The sequence below is a fragment of the Eleutherodactylus coqui genome, chromosome 2 (genome assembly GCF_035609145.1).
Source record: "Eleutherodactylus coqui strain aEleCoq1 chromosome 2, aEleCoq1.hap1, whole genome shotgun sequence".
NCBI lineage: Eukaryota > Metazoa > Chordata > Amphibia > Anura > Eleutherodactylidae > Eleutherodactylus > Eleutherodactylus coqui.
The window spans coordinates 322,851,322-322,876,236 of record NC_089838.1 but is presented as its reverse complement, the minus strand read 5'-3'; the positions used below and the strand labels follow the sequence as shown (position 1 = coordinate 322,876,236).

The following is a 24,915-nucleotide window of genomic DNA, read 5'->3' as shown; positions in this document are numbered from 1 at the left end:
CCGGAGAATGAAGCAGATATTTGTGAATGAGCTAGTCCGAAATATTATGGCGTGTAAATACGTGTATGAGTTATATCATACGTCTTCCCGGGTCTGTAGATACATATACGGAAATGATAAGTAGCGACCTGGCAGGACCGGATTGGTATGGAGACAAGCGGAAGTTTACCTTGGACCCGGAAGTGATTGCAGACACCGTCCAGGAGAGCGGCGGTGAGTGCGGGAGGCATACTGAAATACTAAATATGCGTACGGGAGTCCCGGGATAACGGCGGTAACGGTATATGGCGTGCAGTGTGAGGCGCTGCACGGTAATGTGCGGGTTACAGCAGGCAGCTGGTGGCTGAGGGGAGGACTGGGGCGGCTGCAGACTAATGATGGAGCCCGCAGTAATAGACAGACTGTACGCTATAGGGTTGTTACTAGTCCGGTGCGCAGTGTACGCCGCATGCGCCTAACCGCATCGGCGTATCCATACGCCAGAGAGACCAATCCCAATATACCTCCGCACACACCGCAGCGGGAGCGCTATACCTGTACGGGCAGCGTATGATACGTACATTACGTGCGGCGCCTCTTCTGTACGGGCAGCGTATGATACGTACATTACGTGCGGCGCCTCTTCTGTACGGGCAGCGTATGATACGTACATTACGTGCGGCGCCCCTTCCGTACGGGCAGCGTATGATGCGTACATTACGTGCGGCGCCCCTTCCGTACGGGCAGCGTATGATGCGTACATTACGTGCGGCGCCCCTTCCGTACGGGCAGCGTATGATGCGTACATTACGTGCGGCGCCCCTTCCGTACGGGCAGCGTATGATGCGTACATTACGTGCGGCGCCGCTTCCGTACGGGCAGCGTATGATGCGTACATTACGTGCGGCGCCGCTTCTGTACGGGCAGCGTATGATGCGTACATTACGTGCGGCGCCCCTTCCGTACGGGCAGCGTATGATGCGTACATTACGTGCGGCGCCCCTTCCGTACGGGCAGCGTATGATGCGTACATTACGTGCGGCGCCCCTTCCGTACGGGCAGCGTATGATGCGTACATTACGTGCGGCGCCGCTTCCGTACGGGCAGCGTATGATGCGTACATTACGTGCGGCGCCGCTTCTGTACGGGCAGCGTATGATGCGTACATTACGTGCGGCGCTGCTTCTATACGGGCAGCGGATGACGCGTACATTACGTGTGGCGCCCCTTCTGTACGGGCAGCGTATGATACGTACATTACGTGCGGCGCCTCTTCTGTACGGGCAGCGTATGATGCGTACATTACGTGCGGCGCCTCTTCTGTACGGGCAGCGTATGATGCGTACATTACGTGCGGCGCCGCTTCTGTACGGGCAGCGTATGATACGTACATTACGTGCGGCGCCGCTTCTGTACGGGCAGCGGATGACGCGTACATTACGTGTGGCGACCCTTCTGTACGGGCAGCGTATGATACGTACATTACGTGCGGCGCCTCTTCTGTACGGGCAGCGTATGATGCGTACATTACGTGCGGCGCCTCTTCTGTACGGGCAGCGTATGATGCGTACATTACGTGCGGCGCCCCTACTGTACGGGCAGCGTATGATGCGTACATTACGTGCGGCGCCCCTTCTGTACGGGCAGCGTATGATGCGTACATTACGTGCGGCGCCTCTTCTGTACGGGCAGCGTATGATGCGTACATTACGTGCGGTGCCCCTTCTGTACGGGCAGCGTATGATGCGTACATTACGTGCGGTGCCCCTTCTGTACGGGCAGCGTATGATACGTACATTACGTGCGGCGCTGCTTCTATACGGGCAGCGGATGACGCGTACATTACGTGCGGCGCCCCTACTGTACGGGCAGCGTATGATGCATACATTACGTGCGGCGCCCGTACTGTACGGGCAGCGTATGATGCGTACATTACGTGCGGCGCCTCTTCTGTAGGGCAGCGTATGATGCGTACATTACGTGCGGCGCTGCTTCTATACGGGCAGCGTATGATGCGTACATTACGTGCGGTGCCGCTTCTGTACGGGCAGCGTATGATGCGTACATTACGTGCGGTGCCGCTTCTGTACGGGCAGCGTATGATGCGTACATTACGTGCGGCGCCTCTTCTGTAGGGCAGCGTATGATGCGTACATTACGTGCGGCGCTGCTTCTATACGGGCAGCGGATGACGCGTACATTACGTGTGGCGACCCTTCTGTACGGGCAGCGTATGATGCGTACATTACGTGCGGCGCCTCTTCTGTACGGGCAGCGTATGATGCGTACATTACGTGCGGCGCCTCTTCTGTACGGGCAGCGTATGATGCGTACATTACGTGCGGCGCCCCTTCCGTACGGGCAGCGTATGATACGTACATTACGTGCAGCGCCCCTTCTGTACGGGCAGCGGATGACGCGTACATTACGTGCGGCGCCCCTTCCGTACGGGCAGCGTATGATGCGTACATTAGGTGCGGCGCCCCTACTGTACGGGCAGCGGATGACGCGTACATTACGTGCGGCGCCCCTTCCGTACGGGCAGCGTATGATGCGTACATTAGGTGCGGCGCCTCTTCTGTACGGGCAGCGTATGATACGTACATTACGTGCGGCGCCCCTACTGTACGGGCAGCGTATGATACGTACATTACGTGCGGCGCCTCTTCTGTACGGGCAGCGTATGATACGTACATTACGTGCGGCGCCCCTTCTGTACGGGCAGCGTATGATGCGTACATTACGTGCGGCGCCTCTTCTGTACGGGCAGCGTATGATGCGTACATTACGTGCGGCGCCCCTTCTGTACGGGCAGCGTATGATGCGTACATTACGTGCGGCGCCCCTTCTGTACGGGCAGCGTATGATGCGTACATTACGTGCGGCGCCCCTTCTGTACGGACAGCGTATGATGCGTACATTACGTGCGGCGCCCCTTCTGTACGGGCAGCGTATGATGTGTACATTACGTGTGGCGCCCCTTCTGTATGGGCAGCGTATGATGCGTACATTACGTGCGGTGCCCCTTCTGTACGGGCAGCGTATGATGCGTACATTACGTGCGGCGCTGCTTCCGTACGGGCAGCGTATGATGCGTACATTACGTGTGGCGCCCCTTCTGTACGGGCAGCGTATGATGCGTACATTACGTGCGGCGCCCCTTCTGTACGGGCAGCGTATGATGCGTACATTACGTGCGGCGCCGCTTCCGTACCGGCAGCGTATGATTCGTACATTACGTGCGGCGCCCCTTCTGTACGGGCGGCGTATGATACGTACATTACGTGCGGCGCCCCTTCTGTACGGGCAGCGTATGATGTGTACATTACGTGTGGCGCCCCTTCTGTACGGGCAGCGTATGATACGTACATTACGTGCGGCGCCCCTTCCGTACCGGCAGCGTATGATTCGTACATTACGTGCGGCGCCCCTTCTGTACGGGCAGCATATGATACGTACATTACGTGCGGCGCCCCTTCTGTACGGGCAGCGTATGATACGTACATTACGTGCGGCGCCCCTTCTGTACGGGCAGCGTATGATACGTACATTACGTGCGGTGCCGCTTCCGTATGGGCAGCGTATGATACGTACATTACGTGCGGCGCCGCTTCTGTACGGGCAGCGTATGATACGTACATTACGTGCGGCGCCCCTTCTGTACGGGCAGCGTATGATACGTACATTACGTGCGGCGCCCCTTCTGTACGGGCAGCGTATGATACGTACATTACGTGCGGCGCCCCTTCTGTACGGGCAGCGTATGATACGTACATTACGTGCGGCGCCGCTTCTGTACGGGCAGCGTATGATACGTACATTACGTGCGGCGCCTCTTCTGTACGGGCAGCGTATGATACGTACATTACGTGCGGTGCTGCTTCTGTACGGGCAGCGTATGATGCGTACATTACGTGCGGCGCCGCTTCTGTACGGGCAGCGTATGATACGTACATTACGTGCGGCGCCGCTTCTGTACGGGCAGCGTATGATACGTACATTACGTGCGGCGCCTCTTCTGTACGGGCAGCGTATGATACGTACATTACGTGCGGTGCTGCTTCTGTACGGGCAGCGTATGATGCGTACATTACGTGCGGCGCCGCTTCTGTACGGGCAGCGTATGATGCGTACATTACGTGCGGCGCCGCTTCTGTACGGGCAGCGTATGATACGTACATTACGTGCGGCGCCTCTTCTGTACGCATTACTGTTCTCAACAGAGCGGGTGTTTAAAAATATATCACACTGCGCACGCAGTTCCGTATATAACGTGGTGGGAGCGCAGTGATGGCGGCCATGTGCTCACCTTTCGGGCAGCGACTACCAATGTCTCTTAGGGCTCATTCACAGAGGCATGATCTTAGTTTCGGTCCGTGACCGCAGTGTGTTCACGGACCAGTCCGGCATTTCATGTGTTTTTGGACGTTCTTAGTTTTTTTTCCACTCGTAATCGCGGTATATTTACGTGTGCAGAAAACCTGAAGGGCGCATTAATTTCATGCACAAGTGCGCACATATTCACGCCATCCCGTTGACGCCAGTGGGTTATTTCGGCTCTCAATGCGATTGGCTATGCTGCGATTTGCGTGTGTGAAAAACGTATGTCTGAATACCCAATGCCAATCAATGGGTGCCGGCGCTCCGTAAAGCGTCCGCGCCGTGTGAATCAGCCCTTATACCGAATGAGCTGCAAAACGGAAGGGGACAGTAACCGCCCCGGGTGTGAGGGTCCTGATGTTTGGTGTCTCTTCCTCTCAGGCTCTCCTGACGCTCTCCAGTCATGGCGGAGGGGAAGAAGATCGGTAACGCCGTCCTTCCCAGCGAGTCCATGAAAGTGATCGCCGAGTCCACAGGAGTCTCGCAGATATCCGAGGAAACCTGCCAGATGCTTGCCCAGGAAGTCAGCTTCAGGATCAAGGAGGTCTTCCAGGTCAGTGGTCAGCGACTGCTCCAGGGGGCGTGAGTGCTGCGGCTGTCTGTGAGAGCACAAGTTCAGCCGCAGCCCTCCTGTCTACTGGCCAAGGGGGCGTGAGTGTAGTGCCCCCACCCCCTCTGGCATCTGTCCAAGGTGGCATGATAGCAGTGCCCCCACTGGCAAATGCCTGAGTGGGTGTTTGAGTGCAGCGACCCACCTAGTAAACTACCCAAGGGGGGTGTGTATGTCTATTGACCCCCCCCCCCCCCCCCATGGACCTCGGTCCCTCCATGCCTCCTACCAGGCTGCACTTCGTACCCCATTAATGATCTTCACTCCTTCTCTGCCCTCCAGGATGCCATGAAGTTCATGCATGTGGGCAAAAGACAGAAACTGACCCCCAATGACATAGATTCCGCACTCAAACTGAAAAATGTGGAGGTGAGTACGCTGGGGTACATGTTGGGCACGGACATCCCACAGAACCCCTACCGTGTCCACGTCCCCCCATCCCTGCAGAGTACTGCCCCCCTATTTATTGTGAATAATCCTGCCTCTCCCGCCCCCGGCAGCCCATATACGGATTCCACGCCAAGGAGTTCCTGCCCTTCCGCTACGCCAGCGGTGGAGGACGTGAGCTGCACTTCTACGAGGAGAAGGAGGTTGACCTGTGCGATATAATAAGCACCCCGCTGCCCCGGGTGCCCCTTGATGTGTCCCTGAAAGGTGAGTGACTGGAGGATGGGTGCGCCTTGGGCTGTCAGCCCTGTGATGTCATCATTGAACATGAAGAGGCGATAAGACAGAATGGTTGGTTCTCGGTGGGGATCTGTTATAGTGACCTTCTGCCTGCGGCTCCAGACGATGTCTGGAATGGTCACCAGTGCGACCTGCCATTTTCAGCTTGTGACGAGTCCCACCGCAGCTTTTTTGCAGCTGTAATAAACTACATTTCCCCCGCTGTAGCAGCCGGTCTAGCAGACGTTCATTATCTGCCCTGCTAGAATTTTAAATGTCCTGATCGGTGTCCAGGGGTCCCGAATGGCCCCCCTGCAATCACTTGTGAGGTGCTGTCTGGTTGCCATGGCAGCCTGGGGCCTTCCGAGGGCTGCCATGCCTAATTGTGTTTTAATACTATGATATTGCATTATACTCTAAGCAATCAAACGATTACAAGCTCCAGTCTCCTGCAGAGAGAAAAACTTATATTTTAACTTTTTTTAAACTAAAAAATAAAGGGTATCAGAAGTTTAAAAGACCCCTTTTCCCATATTTATACTAAATTTAAAAAATAACATATTTGACTTTGCTGCGTCCATAAACGTTCGCTCTGTGACATTATTTCACCTGCACGGTGAACGTCCTCAGAAAAAAAAGATACACGAGCCAGAGTTGTGATTTTTTTTTTTTTTTGCCCCCCACATCTCCAAGAAAAAAAAGGAGTGCTGTATTTTCCGGCGTATAAGACAACGTTTTAACCCAGGAAAACCTTCTCCAAAGTCGGGGGTCGTCTTATACCCCAGGAATACACTGTGGAGAAAAAAACAATACTCACCTCTCGCGGCGCTGCTGCAGGCTGTCGCTCCCTCCTCCACGCTGACAGAGCATTGCTTTCTGGATGTCATTGAATGGCTGTGATTGGTTAACCCAGCGCCGGCTTTCATTGGCTGAGTTAGCCAATCAAAGCATTAGCTGTCTAGAGGCGGGGCATTCAAGCCCCACATCCAGAAAGCAATGCTCTGTTGATGTGGAGGAGGGAGCGACAGTCTGCAGCAGCGCCGCGGGAGGTGAGTATTGATTTTTATTTTTCTACAGCCTATTACCGGCGTATAAGACAACATTTGGGGGTCGTCGTATACGCTGGAAAATACGGTAATGCGAAAAAGCAATCAAAAAGTCGTATGTGCTCCAAAATGGTAGAAACTGCAGGACGTCCCAGATAAAAACAAGACCAACTGCACAGCTATGTCGACCGGAAAATAAAAAAGCTGTGGTGAAAAACAATTTTTTTCCCCCAAAGACATTTTATTTTCGTAGTACATGAATTTCGTAGTAATGGTACCGACCCGCAGATCAAAGTTTGATGTCATTTTTGCCTGCATGTACGCCATTAAAACAAGACCCCCCCCCCCCCCCCCCCCGCAATGGTGGATTGGTTTTTATTTATTTTCCATTTTACTCTGATTTAGGAATTTAAATTTTTTTTTTCCCAGTACGTGATGCATATTAAACCCCTCAGACAGCTAGATCCTTGGAAAAATAAGAGTGATATTTTGAAAGTGGGGAGGAAAAACCAAGAAAAGGTCCCCTAACCCGTCACTGTGGGGTTATGTGTTTTTGTTTTTCAGTTTTGGGCAATAATGCCGTTATTGGGCTCCTAACGTTTGATTGGCTCCCGTTGGCTCTACGTTATTATATTGTAATAGTCTGGAGCCCTGACCCGTATTTCTGTTTTGTATCTTGTAGCTCATTGGCTGAGTATAGAGGGCGTACAGCCGGCCATCCCGGAGAACCCCCCACCAGGTGAGCCGCCGTGTCTCCATGGTACGTTGCGTCATCTCCCATTATGATATGATTGAGTTTTACCTCCTTCTCTCCAGTTCCGAAGGAGCAGCAGAAGGTTGAGGCCACGGAGCCGCTGAAGGCTGTGAAACCGGGACAGGAGGAAACGGGAGGCGTGAAGGGGAAAGGCCAGGGGGCCAATGCTGTGGATGGGAAAGGTGAGCATCCTGCTGACACGCGTGTTCTCTGGTTTATCCATCAGTCATTTACATGTCACACACGTGTCTGTTCTCTGCAGCTAAGGAGAAGAAGAACACCATACTGGAGGGCACTCCTCTGAAGCTGAAGCCCCGCAGCATCCACGAGCTGTCGGTGGAGCAGCAGCTGTACTACAAGGAGATCACAGAGGCTTGTGTCGGCTCCTGTGAAGCCAAGAGAGCGGTACGTACATAAGGGGGGATGCGGCAGCTCTTATGCACATTGCTAAACAAAAATTAGGGGAGCGCGTGAATCACACATGGGATCTCAAAGAACAAAAGACGTGCTCCGTGCGAACCGACTGTCATCGGTGAGAGAAACCTGCCAATTCTGGCCTTCTCTAGTGAATGTTGTGACGTCTCCTATGGATGCACCATCCTGGAGGAGCAGCACCACCGGTACACCCGGATTGGGCTGCAGGTGCCCCTCATGTACCAGTAGTGATGAAGACACCAGAACTAGAGAAGAATCAGGTGGAGGAGAGAGGAATCGTCTCCCTTTTTGGGGCGTCTTGCTCTTCCTCTCCAGCGTGCCTGTTGTCATTTGCACCAAAGCAGGTGAAATGGATCCACGACCCTCCTGCTTCCCGACAGACTGATATCCTGCAGTGACTTGGGGTCGTACTGGGATGTACCAGCGCTGCTGAAGTGTTTTCTTTGAGCAGTGTGTATATTTGTGTCTCATTAGATCTTCTGTTTTATGCTTCTTGTGTAGGAAGCTCTGCAGAGTATTGCCACCGACCCCGGCCTCTATCAGATGCTGCCACGATTTAGCACCTTCATTTCAGAAGGGGTGAGTATTAAGCGTTGGGGCATACTGGAGTATTGTCAATGCCAGGATCCTTCCCATAGGTCCATAGCCTTTTCCAGTATTTCTAGACGTCCATGCAAGGCATTGATTGTTACTGCCGAGCCTGCAGTTCATTCGTGCCCAGGGATGCACTGGATGCAGAAATGACCTTTAACTGCCAGTTTAGGATCAGACAGCGCCACCCTCTGACACGTGGATGCATTTACATTTTAACTAAAAAAAAGTTATGACACTTTGAATGCAGCGATGCAGAGAAAAAAATCCCCAAAGAGGTTTTACTGTGCAAAAGTGGAAATCCTAAAAAAAATTATAATTTTTGTATTGTCGTAATCCTATTAACTCACAGAAATAAGCCCACTTATGTCGGAAAAAATAAAGTTTGGCCAAAAAGAAGTTTTGTCCTTGCGTCCGAAATAGGCCACATCACTAAGGGGATAAAGAAGCTGTGCAGGGTTAAAATGTGTCCCCTAATCACAGGATAGGGAATAGCTATAAGATTGATGGGGGTCCAACTGCGGGGACTCCATCCGATGCTGAAGGTCCCCACAAAAATGGCTGAGCATGTGCATCATTTTGGTGGGACTGCTAGAGATGCCCGAGTACTTGAACATTTACATTCACTGGCAGGAAGCAGAGAGCATTAGTGGGGTGGGGGGGGGGGGGGCTCTGTTTGCCATTGATTTATGTTGCCTGTGTCATTGGCGAGCATTGCAGTTCTGTCGATCCGCGAGTGACGTCACCGACATCTAGGTGCTTTATAGAGCCCCGTGTGGAGAAGGTGGGAATGGCACTTGCAGTTGTCTCTGTACTATTCATGGCTTTACACTGGGTTTTGTTTCCTGCGCAGGTACGTGTCAATGTTGTCCAGAACAATTTAGCCTTACTAATTTACCTGATGAGGATGGTGAAGGCTCTGATGGACAATCCCACCCTCTACCTGGAGAAATACGTAAGTGTGGAGAGCCTCATATCAAGTGTCCATCTTCGTATGAGCTTCAATATCCGTATGAGCTGTGTAATATCCAGGTCACGAACCCGCCCTCTGTTCCTCTTCCCTATAGCTGCATGAGCTGATTCCTGCAGTGATGACCTGTATCGTCAGTCGGCAGCTTTGTCTGCGGCCAGATGTGGACAATCACTGGGCTCTAAGAGACTTCGCTGCCAGGCTTATAGCACAGATCTGCAAGAACTTCAGCACAACAACCAACAACATCCAATCACGAATAACCAAGACGTTCACCAAGGTGAGAAGCGTAGATGTGAAATATACGCTAATAGTAGATGTATGTATAAAATCGCCATTCATTTTATAACCAATTGTAAGGTATACATGATTAAACGGTTTGTTTACCTACTATAATACAGCCCCCTATATGCAAGAATATAACTACTATAATATTGCCCCCTATATGCAAGAATATAACTACTATAATACTGTCCCCTATGTACAAAAATATAACTGCTATAATACTGCCCCCCATGTACAAGAATATAACTACTATAATACTGCCCCCTATGTACAAGAATATAACTACTATAATACTGCTCCCTATGTACAAGAATATAACTACTATAATACTGCCCCCTATGTACAAGAATATAACTACTATAATACTGCCTCCTATGTAGAAGAATATAACTACTATAATACTGCCCCCTATGTACAAGAATATAACTACTATAATACTGCCCTCTATGTACAAGAATATAACTACTATAATACTGCCCCCTATGTACATGAATATAACTACTATAATACTGCCCCTATGTACATGAATATAACTACTATAATACTGCCCCTATGTACATGAATATAACTCCTATAATACTGCCTCCTATGTACAAGAATATAACTCCTATAATACTGCCTCCTATGTACAAGAATATAACTGCTATAATACTACCCCCTATGTACAAGAATATAACTACTATAATACTGCCCCCTATGTACAGGAATATAACTACTATAATACTGCCCCCTATATACAAGAATAAAACTACTATAATACTGCCCCTTATGTACAGGAATATAACTACTATAATACTGCCCCTAAGTACAAGAATATAACTACTATAATACTGCCCCTAAGTACAAGAATATAACTACTATAATACTGCCCCTAAGTACAAGAATATAACTGCTATAATACTGCCCCCTATGTACAGGAATATAACTACTATAATACTGCCCCCTTTGTACAAGAATATAACCGCTATAATACTGCTCCTATATACAAGAATATAACTACTATAGTACTGCCCCTATGTACAAGACTATAACTACTATAATACTGCCCCCTATATACAAGAATATAACTACTATAATACTGCCCCCTATATACAAGAATATAACTACTATAATACTGCCCCCTATGTACAGGAATATAACTACTATAATACTGCCCCCTATATACAAGAATATAACTACTATAATACTGCCCACTATGTACAAGAATATAACTACTATAATACTGCCCACTATGTACAAGAATATAACTACTATAATACTGCCCCCTATGTACAAGAATATAACTACTATAATACTGCCCCCTATATACAAGAATATAACTACTATAATACTGCCCATATGTACAAGAATATAACTATAATACTGCCCCTATGTACAAGAATATAACTACTATAATACTGCCCCTATGTACAAGAATATAACTACAATAATACTGCTCCCTGTGTACAAGAATATAACTACTATAATACTGCCCCCTATGTACAAGAATATAACTACTATAATACTGACTCCTATATACAAGAATATAACTACTATAATACTGCTCCTATGTACAAGAATATAACTACTATAATACTGCCCCCGATGTAAAAGAATATAACTACTATAATACTGCCCCCTATGTTCAAGAATATAACTGCTATAATACTGCCCCCTATGTACAAGAATATAACTACTATAATACTGCCTCCTATGTACAAGAATATAACTACTATAATACTGCCTCCTATGTACAAGAATATAACTACTATAATACTGCCCACTATGTACAAGAATATAACTACTATAATACCGCCCCCTATGTACAAGAATATAACTACTATAATACTGCCCCCTATGTACAAGAATATAACTACTATAATACTGCCCCCTATGTACAAGAATATAACTACTATAATACTGCCCCCTATATACAAGAATATAACTACTATAATACTGCCCCCTATGTACAAGAATATAACTACTATAATACTGCCCCCTATATACAAGAATATAACTACTATTATACTGCCTCCTATGTACAAGAATATAACTACTATAATACTGCTCCCATATGTACAAGAATATAACTACTATAATACTGCCCCCTATGTACAAGAATATAACTACTATAATACTGCTGCTATGTACAAGAACATAACTACTATAATACTGCCCCCTATGTACAAGAATATAGCTACTATAATACTGCCTTCTCTGTACAAGAATATAACTACTATAATACTGCCCCCTATGTACAAGAATATAACTACTATAATACTGCCTCCTATGTACAAGAATATAACTACTATAATACTGCCTCCTATATACATGAATATAACTACTATAATACTGCCCCCCCATGTACAAGAATATAACTACTAGAATACTGCCCTCTATGTACAAGAATGTAGCTACTATAATACTGACTCCTATATACAAGAATATAACTACTATAATACTGCCCCCTATGTACAAGAATATAACTACTATAACACTGCCCCTATGTACAAGAATTTAACTACTATAATACTGCCCCCTATGTACAAGAATATAGCTACTATAATACTGCCCCCTGTATACAAGAATATAACTACTATAATACTGCCTCCTATATACATGAATATAACTACTATAATACTGCCCCCCCATGTACAAGAATATAACTACTATAATACTGCCCTCTATGTACAAGAATGTAGCTACTATAATACTGACTCCTATATACAAGAATATAACTACTATAATACTGCCCCCTATGTACAAGAATATAACTACTATAATACTGCCCCCTATGTACAAGAATATAACTACTATAATACTGCCCCCTATGTACAAGAATATAACTACTATAATACTGCCCCCTATGTACAATAATATAACTACTATAATACTGCCGCCTATGTACAAGAATATAACTACTATAATACTGCTCCTATGTACAAGAATATAACTACTATAATACTGCCCCCTGTGTACAAGAATATAACCACTATAATACTGCCCCCTATGTACAAGAATATGACTACTATAATACTGCCCCCGATGTACATGAATATAACTACTATAATACTGCCCCCGATGTACATGAATATAACTACTATAATACTGCCCCCTATGTACAAGAATATAACTACTATAATACTGCCCCCTATGTACAAGAATATAACTACTATAATACTGCCCCCTATATACAAGAATATAACTACTATAATTCTGCCCCCTATGTACAAGAATATAACTACTATAATACTGACCCCTATGTACAAGAATATAACTACTATAATACTGACCCCTATGTACAGGAATATAACTACTATAATACTGCCCCCTATATACAAGAATATAACTACTATAATACTGCCCTCTATGTACAAGAATATAACTACTATAATACTGCCCCCTATGTACAAGAATATAACTACTATAATACTGCTTCCTATGTACAAGAATATAACTACTATAATACTGCTCCTATGTACAAGAATATAACTACTATAATACTGCCCCCTGTGTACAAGAATATAACCACTATAATACTGCCCCCTATGTACAAGAATATAACTACTATAATACTGCCCCCTATGTACAAGAATATAACTACTATAATACTGCCCCCTGTGTACAAGAATATAACTACTATAATACTGCCCCCTATGTACAAGAATATAACTACTATAATACTGCTTCCTATGTACAAGAATATAACTACTATAATACTGCCCCCTATGTACAAGAATATAACTACTATAATACTGCACCCTATGTACAAGAATATAACTACTATAATACTGCCCCCTATGTACAAGAATATAACTACTATAATACTGCCCCCTATGTACAAGAATATAACTACTATAATACTGCCCCCTATATACAAGAATATAACTACTATAATACTGCCCCCTATGTACAAGAATATAACTACTATAATACTGCCCCCTATGTACAAGAATATAACTACTATAATACTGCCCCCTATGTACAAGAATATAACTACTATAATACTACCCCTATGTACAGGAATATAACTACTATAATACTGCCCCCTATGTACAAGAATATAACTACTATAATACTGCCCCCTATGTACAAGAATATAACTACTATAATACTGCCCCCTATGTACAAGAATATAACTACTATAATACTGCCCCCTATGTACAAGAATATAACTACTATAATACTGCCTCCTATGTAGAAGAATATAACTACTATAATACTGCCCCCTATGTACAAGAATATAACTACTATAATACTGCCCTCTATGTACAAGAATATAACTACTATAATACTGCCCCCTATGTACATGAATATAACTACTATAATACTGCCCCTATGTACATGAATATAACTACTATAATACTGCCCCTATGTACATGAATATAACTACTATAATACTGCCCCTATGTACAAGAATATAACTCCTATAATACTGCCTCCTATGTACAAGAATATAACTGCTATAATACTACCCCCTATGTACAAGAATATAACTACTATAATACTGCCCCCTATGTACAGGAATATAACTACTATAATACTGCCCCCTATATACAAGAATAAAACTACTATAATACTGCCCCCTATGTACAGGAATATAACTACTATAATACTGCCCCTAAGTACAAGAATATAACTACTATAATACTGCCCCTAAGTACAAGAATATAACTACTATAATACTGCCCCTAAGTACAAGAATATAACTGCTATAATACTGCCCCCTATGTACAGGAATATAACTACTATAATACTGCCCCCTTTGTACAAGAATATAACCGCTATAATACTGCTCCTATATACAAGAATATAACTACTATAGTACTGCCCCTATGTACAAGACTATAACTACTATAATACTGCCCCCTATATACAAGAATATAACTACTATAATACTGCCCCCTATATACAAGAATATAACTACTATAATACTGCCCCCTATGTACAGGAATATAACTACTATAATACTGCCCCCTATATACAAGAATATAACTACTATAATACTGCCCACTATGTACAAGAATATAACTACTATAATACTGCCCACTATGTACAAGAATATAACTACTATAATACTGCCCCCTATGTACAAGAATATAACTACTATAATACTGCCCACTATGTACAAGAATATAACTACTATAATACTGCCCCCTATGTACAAGAATATAACTACTATAATACTGCCCCCTATATACAAGAATATAACTACTATAATACTGCCCATATGTACAAGAATATAACTATAATACTGCCCCTATGTACAAGAATATAACTACTATAATACTGCCCCTATGTACAAGAATATAACTACTATAATACTGCCCCTATGTACAAGAATATAACTACTATAATACTGCCCCCTATGTACAGGAATATAACTACTGTAATACTGCCCCTAAGTACAAGAATATAACTACTATAATACTGCCTCCTATGTACAAGAATATAACTACTATAATACTGCCCCCTATGTACAAGAATATAACTACTATAATACTGCCCCTATGTACAAGAATATAACTACTATAATACTGCCCCCTATATACAAGAATATAACTACTATAATACTGCCCCCTATATACAAGAATATAACTACTATAATACTGCCCCCTATATACAAGAATATAACTACTATAATACTGCCCCCTATATACAAGAATATAACTACTATAATACTGCCTCCTATGTACAAGAATATAACTACTATAATACTGCCCCCTATGTACAAGAATATAACTACAATAATACTGCTCCCTGTGTACAAGAATATAACTACTATAATACTGCCTCCTATGTACAAGAATATAACTACTATAATACTGCCCCCTATGTACAAGAATATAACTACTATAATACTGCCCCCTATATACAAGAATATAACTACTATAATACTGCCCCCTATATACAAGAATATAACTACTATAATACTGCCTCCTATGTACAAGAATATAACTACTATAATACTGCCCCGATGTACAAGAATATAACTACAATAATACTGCTCCCTGTGTACAAGAATATAACTACTATAATACTGCCCCCTATGTACAAGAATATAACTACTATAATACTGACTCCTATATACAAGAATATAACTACTATAATACTGCCCCCTATGTACAAGAATATAACTACTATAATACTGCCCCCTATGTACAAGAATATAACTACTATAATACTGCCCCTATGTACAAGAATATAACTACTATAATACTGCCCCCGATGTAAAAGAATATAACTACTATAATACTGCCCCCTATGTTCAAGAATATAACTGCTATAATACTACCCCCTATGTACAAGAATATAACTACTATAATACTGCCTCCTATGTACAAGAATATAACTACTATAATACTGCCTCCTATGTACAAGAATATAACTACTATAATACTGCCCCCTATGTACAAGAATATAACTACTATAATACCGCCCCCTATGTACAAGAATATAACTACTATAATACTGCCCCCTATGTACAAGAATATAACTACTATAATACTGCCCCCTATGTACAAGAATATAACTACTATAATACTGCCCCCTATATACAAGAATATAACTACTATAATACTGCCCCCTATGTACAAGAATATAACTACTATAATACTGCCCCCTATATACAAGAATATAACTACTATTATACTGCCTCCTATGTACAAGAATATAACTACTATAATACTGCTCCCATATGTACAAGAATATAACTACTATAATACTGCCCCCTATGTACAAGAATATAACTACTATAATACTGCTGCTATGTACAAGAATATAACTACTATAATACTGCCCCCTATGTACAAGAATATAGCTACTATAATACTGCCTTCTCTGTACAAGAATATAACTACTATAATACTGCCCCCTATGTACAAGAATATAACTACTATAATACTGCCTCCTATGTACAAGAATATAACTACTATAATACTGCCTCCTATATACATGAATATAACTACTATAATACTGCCTCCTATATACATGAATATAACTACTATAATACTGCCCCCCCATGTACAAGAATATAACTACTATAATACTGCCCTCTATGTACAAGAATGTAGCTACTATAATACTGACTCCTATATACAAGAATATAACTACTATAATACTGCCCCCTATGTACAAGAATATAACTACTATAACACTGCCCCTATGTACAAGAATTTAACTACTATAATACTGCCCCCTATGTACAAGAATATAGCTACTATAATACTGCCCCCTATATACAAGAATATAACTACTATAATACTGCCTCCTATATACATGAATATAACTACTATAATACTGCCCCCCCATGTACAAGAATATAACTACTATAATACTGCCCTCTATGTACAAGAATGTAGCTACTATAATACTGCCCCCTGTGTACAAGAATATAACCACTATAATACTGCCCCCTATGTACAAGAATATGACTACTATAATACTGCCCCCGATGTACATGAATATAACTACTATAATACTGCCCCCGATGTACATGAATATAACTACTATAATACTGCCCCCTATGTACAAGAATATAACTACTATAATACTGCCCCCTATGTACAAGAATATAACTACTATAATACTGCCCCCTATATACAAGAATATAACTACTATAATACTGACCCCTATGTACAGGAATATAACTACTATAATACTGCCCCCTATATACAAGAATATAACTACTATAATACTGCCCTCTATGTACAAGAATATAACTACTATAATACTGCCCCCTATGTACAAGAATATAACTACTATAATACTGCTTCCTATGTACAAGAATATAACTACTATAATACTGCTCCTATGTACAAGAATATAACTACTATAATACTGCCCCCTGTGTACAAGAATATAACCACTATAATACTGCCCCCTATGTACAAGAATATAACTACTATAATACTGCCCCCTATGTACAAGAATATAACTACTATAATACTGCCCCCTGTGTACAAGAATATAACTACTATAATACTGCCCCCTATGTACAAGAATATAACTACTATAATACTGCTTCCTATGTACAAGAATATAACTACTATAATACTGCCCCCTATGTACAAGAATATAACTACTATAATACTGCACCCTATGTACAAGAATATAACTACTATAATACTGCCCCCTATGTACAAGAATATAACTACTATAATACTGCCCCCTATGTACAAGAATATAACTACTATAATACTGCCCCCTATATACAAGAATATAACTACTATAATACTGCCCCCTATATACAAGAATATAACTACTATAATACTGCCCTCTATGTACAAGAATATAACTACTATAATACTGCCCCCTATGTACAAGAATATAACTACTATAATACTGCTTCCTATGTACAAGAATATAACTACTATAATACTGCCCCTATGTACAAGAATATAACTACTATAATACTGCCACCTATGTACAAGAATATAACTACTTTAATACTGCTTCCTATGTACAAGAATATAACTACTATAATACTGCCCCTTATGTACAGGAATATAACTACTATAATACTGCCCCTATGTATAAGAATATAACTACTATAATACTGCCCCTATGTACAAGAATATAGCTACTATAATACTGCCCCCTATGTACAAGAATATAACTACTATAATACTGCCCCCTATGTACAAGAATATAACTACTATAATACTACCCCTATGTACAGGAATATAACTACTATAATACTGCCCCCTATGTACAAGAATATAACTACTATAATACTGCCCCCTATGTACAAGAATATAACTACTATAATACTGCCCCCTATGTACAAGAATATAACTACTATAATACTGCCTCCTATGTACAAGAATATAACTACTATAATACTGCTCCTATGTACAAGAATATAACTACTATAATACTGCCTCCTATGTACAAGAATATAACTACTATAATACTGCCTCCTATGTACAAGAATATAACTACTATAATACTGCCTCCTATGTACAAGAATATAACTACTATAATACTGCCTCCTATGTACAAGAATATAACTACTATAATACTGCTCCTATGTACAAGAATACAACTACTATAATACTGCTCCTGTGTACAAGAATATAACTACTATAATACTGCCCCCTGTGTACAAGAATATAACCACTATAATACTGCCCCCTATGTACAAGAATATAACTACTATAATACTGCCCCCTATGTACAAGCATATAACTACTATAATACTGCCCCCTATGTACAAGCATATAACTACTATAATACTGCCCCCTATGTACAAGAATATAACTACTATAATACTGCCTCCTATGTACAAGCATATAACTACTATAATACTGCCCCCTATGTACAAGAATATAACTACTATAATACTGCCCCCTATATACAAGAATATAACTACTATTATACTGCCTCCTATGTACAAGAATATAACTACTATAATACTGCTCCCATATGTACAAGAATATAACTACTATAATACTGCCCCCTATGTACAAGAATATAACTACTATAATACTGCTGCTATGTACAAGAATATAACTACTATAATACTGCCCCCTATGTACAAGAATATAGCTACTATAATACTGCCTTCTCTGTACAAGAATATAACTACTATAATACTGCCCCCTATGTACAAGAATATAACTACTATAATACTGCCTCCTATGTACAAGAATATAACTACTATAATACTGCCTCCTATATACATGAATATAACTACTATAATACTGCCCCCCCATGTACAAGAATATAACTACTATAATACTGCCCTCTATGTACAAGAATGTAGCTACTATAATACTGACTCCTATATACAAGAATATAACTACTATAATACTGCCCCCTATGTACAAGAATATAACTACTATAACACTGCCCCTATGTACAAGAATTTAACTACTATAATACTGCCCCCTATGTACAAGAATATAGCTACTATAATACTGCCCCCTATATACAAGAATATAACTACTATAATACTGCCTCCTATATACATGAATATAACTACTATAATACTGCCCCCCCATGTACAAGAATATAACTACTATAATACTGCCCTCTATGTACAAGAATGTAGCTACTATAATACTGCCCCCTGTGTACAAGAATATAACCACTATAATACTGCCCCCTATGTACAAGAATATGACTACTATAATACTGCCCCCGATGTACATGAATATAACTACTATAATACTGCCCCCGATGTACATGAATATAACTACTATAATACTGCCCCCTATGTACAAGAATATAACTACTATAATACTGCCCCCTATGTACAAGAATATAACTACTATAATACTGCCCCCTATATACAAGAATATAACTACTATAATTCTGCCCCCTATGTACAAGAATATAACTACTATAATACTGACCCCTATGTACAAGAATATAACTACTATAATACTGACCCCTATGTACAGGAATATAACTACTATAATACTGCCCCCTATATACAAGAATATAACTACTATAATACTGCCCTCTATGTACAAGAATATAACTACTATAATACTGCCCCCTATGTACAAGAATATAACTACTATAATACTGCTTCCTATGTACAAGAATATAACTACTATAATACTGCTCCTATGTACAAGAATATAACTACTATAATACTGCCCCCTGTGTACAAGAATATAACCACTATAATACTGCCCCCTATGTACAAGAATATAACTACTATAATACTGCCCCCTATGTACAAGAATATAACTACTATAATACTGCCCCCTGTGTACAAGAATATAACTACTATAATACTGCCCCCTATGTACAAGAATATAACTACTATAATACTGCTTCCTATGTACAAGAATATAACTACTATAATACTGCCCCCTATGTACAAGAATATAACTACTATAATACTGCACCCTATGTACAAGAATATAACTACTATAATACTGCCCCCTATGTACAAGAATATAACTACTATAATACTGCCCCCTATGTACAAGAATATAACTACTATAATACTGCCCCCTATATACAAGAATATAACTACTATAATACTGCCCCCTATATACAAGAATATAACTACTATAATACTGCCCTCTATGTACAAGAATATAACTACTATAATACTGCCCCCTATGTACAAGAATATAACTACTATAATACTGCTTCCTATGTACAAGAATATAACTACTATAATACTGCCCCTATGTACAAGAATATAACTACTATAATACTGCCACCTATGTACAAGAATATAACTACTTTAATACTGCTTCCTATGTACAAGAATATAACTACTATAATACTGCCCCTTATGTACAGGAATATAACTACTATAATACTGCCCCTATGTATAAGAATATAACTACTATAATACTGCCCCTATGTACAAGAATATAGCTACTATAATACTGCCCCCTATGTACAAGAATATAACTACTATAATACTGCCCCCTATGTACAAGAATATAACTACTATAATACTACCCCTATGTACAGGAATATAACTACTATAATACTGCCCCCTATGTACAAGAATATAACTACTATAATACTGCCCCCTATGTACAAGAATATAACTACTATAATACTGCCTCCTATGTACAAGAATATAACTACTATAATACTGCTCCTATGTACAAGAATATAACTACTATAATACTGCCTCCTATGTACAAGAATATAACTACTATAATACTGCCTCCTATGTACAAGAATATAACTACTATAATACTGCCTCCTATGTACAAGAATATAACTACTATAATACTGCCTCCTATGTACAAGAATATAACTACTATAATACTGCTCCTATGTACAAGAATACAACTACTATAATACTGCTCCTGTGTACAAGAATATAACTACTATAATACTGCCCCCTGTGTACAAGAATATAACCACTATAATACTGCCCCCTATGTACAAGAATATAACTACTATAATACTGCCCCCTATGTACAAGCATATAACTACTATAATACTGCCCCCTATGTACAAGCATATAACTACTATAATACTGCCCCCTATGTACAAGAATATAACTACTATAATACTGCCTCCTATGTACAAGCATATAACTACTATAATACTGCCCCCTATGTACAAGAATATAACTACTATAATACTGCCTCCTATGTACAAGCATATAACTACTATAATACTGCCCCCTATGTACAAGAATATAACTACTATAATACTGCTCCCTATGTACAAGAATATAACTACTATAATACTGCCCCCTATGTACAAGAATATAACTACTATAATACTGCCCCCTACGTACAAGCATATAACTACTATAATACTGCCCCCTATGTACAAGCATATAACTACTATAATACTGCCCCCTATGTACAAGAATATAACTACTATAATACTGCCTCCTATGTACAAGCATATAACTGCTATAATACTGCCCCCTATGTACAAGAATATAACTACTATAATACTGCTCCCTATGTACAAGAATATAACTACTATAATACTGCCCCCTATGTACAAGAATATAACTACTATAATACTGCCCCCTACGTACAAGAATATAACTACTATAATACTGCCCCCCATGTACAAGAATATAACTACTATAATACTACCCCCTATGTACAAGAATATAACTACTATAATACTGCCTCCTATGTACAAGAATATAACTACTATAATACTACCCCCTATGTACAAGAATATAACTACTATAATACTGCCCCCCATGTACAAGAATATAACTACTATAATACTGCCTCCTATGTGCAAGAATATAACTACTATAATACTGCCTCCTATGTACAAGAATATAGCTACTATAATACTGCCTCCTATGTACAAGAATATAACTACTATAATACTGCCCCCTATGTACAAGAATATAACTACTATAATACTGCCCCCTATGTACAAGTCTATAATTACTTTTTTTTCTTCTTTGGATATCACTACTTTATGCTTTCTTTTGAGTACAGACTTGGGTTGATGACCGCACTCCTTGGACCACACGGTACGGATCTATCGCTGGACTGGCAGAGTTGGGTCCTGATGTAAGTGTTGGGGGTATTACATGTTGGTTTGGGGGGAAGGGGGTGGGCTATTAGACACGGGGAGGGGTGATGTGACATTTGTGGATAAATTTATTTTCTTCATTAAGGTAATTAAAACCCTGATTGTTCCTCGTTTGCAAGTGGAAGGAGAGAGACTCCGCAACGTGCTGGAGGGGCCAGTGTTATCCAACATTGATAAGATTGGAGCTGACCACGTACAGAGCCTCCTGCTGGTAATGTCCAGTACTGCAGTGTGTTTTTGTCCTCGGTATATGCTGCACTCTTTGTGTTTCCTCATATATGGACTTGTAAAATTGCCATCACTAGGTAGCCATGTGTATACTTATGGCTCTGAGTGTGATATGAGCTGTGTACAGATCAGCCCCCTAGTGGTGGTAACTGACAACCACAGTATCTGCAGTTATGTCAGGCTTTATTTCAATACATTTTCCTGAGTATGTTGTCTCCTGCAGAAGCACACTGCCCCAGTGCTGGTGAAGCTCCGCTCCCCCCCTGACATTCCTGATGCGTACCGGACAGACTACGGCTTTTTGGGCCCTACGCTGTGTTCTCACGTGTTGAAGGCCAGAGCACAGAGTGCGTTACAAGGTCCCCAGGTCAACCGGACCACCCTGACAGTGACTCAGGTAACACTAGGCATCGTGGCACTGTACGGCATCTCCCGGAGAGGAGCATGTGGAGGATTTACCATGAACTGTAACAATGTGTCTTGTCTTTTCAGCCCCGTCCCACCCTCACTCTCTCTCAGCCGTCCTCCGGCTCCATCACGACATCCACTCGTCCACCAGGAATAATTAAAATGCCAGGCTCCTTGACTTTGCCAGTACAGACCTTAGTGAGTGCCCGTTCTGCAACTCCCACCCAGCCGTCACCACCGCCCACCAAGTACATAGTGGTGTCTTCAGCCGCCGGCAGCAGCGGGACCCAGGTAACCCCACATCGGCATCTCTCCATCATGTACTCTTCTCTCTGAACTGCTGTGGGGGTTTTGGGCTGTTTTGATGTTTTATTTTCTCTGGTTCTCACAAACTTCTCCCCATCTTACTGCAGCTGCTTCTCTTATTTCCCATCTTTCGGCCAAGTACCTTCTCCATTGTCCTTTTACTTCATTATATGCTATGCCTTTACTCCTCTGCCCCTACTGCTCCTTCCCTTACGTTCTTCTCCCCTTCATCACGTTTTGGCCCGCGCTGCTCCCTCTCAGCCCCTCCACTTAGCCATTCCTTCCCAGTCTGCTTCCTTGGCTTCCTCTGTTCTCTGCTTCTTCCTAGGTTTGTTTTGTGTTCTGTCTTGCTCCAATTCTTTGGTTTGCTCTACATTTCTCTCAGCTCCTTCCTATTTGGCTCCCTCTGCATCCCCTCTCAGCTCCTTCCTTTTTGGCTCCCTCTGCATCCCCTCTTAGACCCTTCTTTTTGGCTCCATCTGCATCCCCTCTTAGACCCTTCTTTTTGGCTCCCTCTGCATCCCCTCTTAGACCATTCTTTTTGGCTCCCTCTGCATCCCCTCTTAGACCATTCTTTTTGGCTCCCTCTGCATCCCCTCTCAGACCCTTCTTTTTGGCTCCCTCTGCATCCCTTCTCAGCTCCTTCCTATTCGGCTCCCTCTGCATCCCCTCTCAAACCCTTCTTTTTGGCTCCCTCTGCATCCTCTCTCAGACCCTTCTTTTTGGCTCCCTCTGCATCCCCTCTCACCTCATTCCTTTTGGCTTTTTCCTTTTTCCTCCTTGCCCTCGTGTTTGCCCCTTGCCCTTGCCTTGGCTTCTTCTCCGTACATGTTTTGGCTTCTTCATTTCTCTTATTTTCTGTTCACTTCCTTTTGATTACTTGTTTCCCTTTTATCTTCTTGCAGGTTCTCACCTCTTCCAGCGGCCCCTCGCCCTCCACAACATGCCCCCCAGGGGTACAACCCATTGTGAAGCTAGTATCCAGTGGTCAGAGCAGCGGTGTTGTTGGTGCCACCACCGGGGGCACTACTGGAATGCAGAAATACATTGTTGTGTCTCTTCCACCTGCTGGAGAAAGCAAGACCCCGCAGCCATCCCCTCCACCTTCTGTAGATCCCCCCGGCTTGTGACAGAGACTTTTTGATGTGTGTTTTGTGTATGACTGCGTGAGTGGCTGTCTGAGTGTCGTAATACTTACTGTGTCCGTGCAACTCGTTTATTTTGTTCAAAACATCGGAAACGATTTCCTAATAAAAAAAAACCCTTAAAACTG

The 24,915-nt window shown here is 42.2% G+C and overlaps 1 protein-coding gene across 1 annotated transcript; it reads left to right on the top strand.

Moving 5' to 3' along the window:
• Positions 1 to 127: 127 nt before the first annotated feature.
• Positions 128 to 24,915, top strand: TAF6 (TATA-box binding protein associated factor 6). Its single transcript, XM_066593775.1, has 15 exons — positions 128 to 213; positions 4,741 to 4,912; positions 5,252 to 5,338; positions 5,470 to 5,623; positions 7,364 to 7,420; positions 7,498 to 7,617; positions 7,698 to 7,840; positions 8,372 to 8,449; positions 9,315 to 9,416; positions 9,529 to 9,711; positions 22,604 to 22,678; positions 22,786 to 22,911; positions 23,152 to 23,325; positions 23,421 to 23,627; positions 24,548 to 24,915. Exons 2-15 carry the CDS (start codon positions 4,763 to 4,765, stop codon positions 24,770 to 24,772), a joined length of 1,881 nt encoding a protein of 626 aa, XP_066449872.1. The 5' UTR covers positions 128 to 213; positions 4,741 to 4,762; the 3' UTR covers positions 24,773 to 24,915.